The 1984-nt window shown below is 42.6% G+C and overlaps 1 protein-coding gene across 1 annotated transcript in view; it reads right to left on the bottom strand.

Moving 5' to 3' along the window:
- Window positions 1-1984, bottom strand: part of LOC107097008 (suppressor of tumorigenicity 14 protein-like) — a 26371-nt gene that overhangs the window by 9558 nt on the left and 14829 nt on the right. The window contains exon 8 of the mRNA XM_015393961.1: window positions 128-399. Within this exon, the coding sequence (XP_015249447.1) occupies window positions 128-399 (272 nt within the window). The remainder of the gene's footprint in view (window positions 1-127; window positions 400-1984) is intronic.

The following is a 1984-nucleotide window of genomic DNA, read 5'->3' as shown; positions in this document are numbered from 1 at the left end:
AATTGTCTCTGTGCCTTCTTTCTTTCCCTGTATGTATGTATGATGTTTTAGGTGCTTAGACCTGACAGTTTGGAACTACAACCATCCTCTGGGTCTCAGTCAGAGGTTCTGCTTAACCTGGCCTCACCTCCTTCCACCATGGCACCCCAGCCGGTGATCCATGCCTCTTGGCCTGCAGGAAAGTCGTCGCTGGAAGGCGGCAGACAGATGGGATAGATGTACTGGTTCAGGGTCACGCTGGAGTCCAGTTCCATCAGGGCAATGTCATTATCAAAGTTGAAAGTGTTGTAATCCTCATGGGGGATGATCCGTTTGATCCTCCGGGTGACTGTCCACTCATTGGTCTGACCCTGCACATGGAGTCCCAGGAAGGCCTCCCATTGGTTGGCCTCAGCGTACCTGCAGCAGATTAACTCGTTAAAAAGTTGAGCCATCACCCAAGGTCAGGAAGCTGCAGCGCCACCTGCTGTTTGTTCGTTCAGAGAATTTTAAATCTGGGGTGTCCCAATCCAGTCCTGCAGAGTGGCCATCCTCTCTGCAACACACCTGGACTACCTCATCAGATTCAGCAAAGGTTCGGTTCAGATGCATCTCATCCAGACGTGTTGGAGAAAGATGCATCTAGAAGCTGCAGGACTGGAGATGGACTTCACTGAGTGTTTGTGTTTAATCAGAGGTCACTAACAGTTTTCAACCAATCAGAGAGCGACCTGCAGCCCAATCACAGCCCAGATTAATTAAAACACTGAAAAGCTAAATTACTAAAAATTAACCATTGAAAAATCAAACATTGCTACAGAAGGAGCAACAATTTATGATGACGATGCTGGTCACTACCCGATGCGTCCTGGAAGCACGTCCCATGATGACGTCACGCAGTACAATGGAGGGAAAAACGTATCCAGTTCTTCCAGAAAACAGTTCAATATTTTCTATACAATGTAGTTTAACATTCTTTAATGTTTTAAGTATATAATTAAGTATTTTCAGTACAGTTATTATGTAGTTTTTCGGCGATCCGGATCTTATTATTCTGTTTGCGCATGCAGAGGACGGATCGGGTAGTGACACTGCTCTCATTTTATCCTGAAGCTTTTATTGAGAAATAATTCATCATCCTCCTCATCAGCATTATCATCATCAGCATCATCATCAGCATCATCATCATTATCATCATCATCATCAGCATCATCATCATCAGCATCATCATCATCATCATCATCATCATTATCATCAGCATTATCCTCATCAGCATCATCATCATCAGCATCATCATCATCAGCATCATCATCATCAGCATCAGCATCATCATCATCATAGGCATCATCATCATCATAGGCATCATCATCCTCATCCTCATCCTCATCATCATCATCAGCATCATCAGCATCATCATCATCAGCATCATCATCATCAGCATCATCATTAGCATCATCATAGGCATCATCATCATCATCATCATCCTCATCAGCATCATCATCATCATCATCATCAGCATCATCATCATCAGCATCATCATTAGCATCATCATAGGCATCATCATCATCATCATTATCCTCATCATCATCATCATCCTCATCATCATTATCCTCATCAGCATCATCATCATCAGCATCATCATCATCAGCATCCTCATCATCCTCATCATCATCCTCATCAGCATCATCATAGGCATCATTATCATCCTCATCATCAGCATCATCATCATCATCCTCATCAGCATCATCATCATCAGCATCATCATCATCATCAGCATCATCATTAGCATCATCATAGGCATCATCATCATCATCATCATCATCATCATCATCATCATCCTCATCATCATCATCATCCTCATCATCATTATCCTCATCAGCATCATCATCATCAGCATCATCAGCATCATTATCATCCTCATCATCAGCATCATCATCATCAGCATCATCCTCATCATCCTCATCATCATCCTCATCAGCATCATCATCATCATCATCATCATCAT

The sequence above is a fragment of the Cyprinodon variegatus genome, unplaced genomic scaffold, assembly GCF_000732505.1.
Source record: "Cyprinodon variegatus isolate N-32 unplaced genomic scaffold, C_variegatus-1.0 Scaffold665, whole genome shotgun sequence".
Lineage (NCBI taxonomy): Eukaryota > Metazoa > Chordata > Actinopteri > Cyprinodontiformes > Cyprinodontidae > Cyprinodon > Cyprinodon variegatus.
This window is presented reverse-complemented; position numbering and strand designations above follow the sequence as displayed.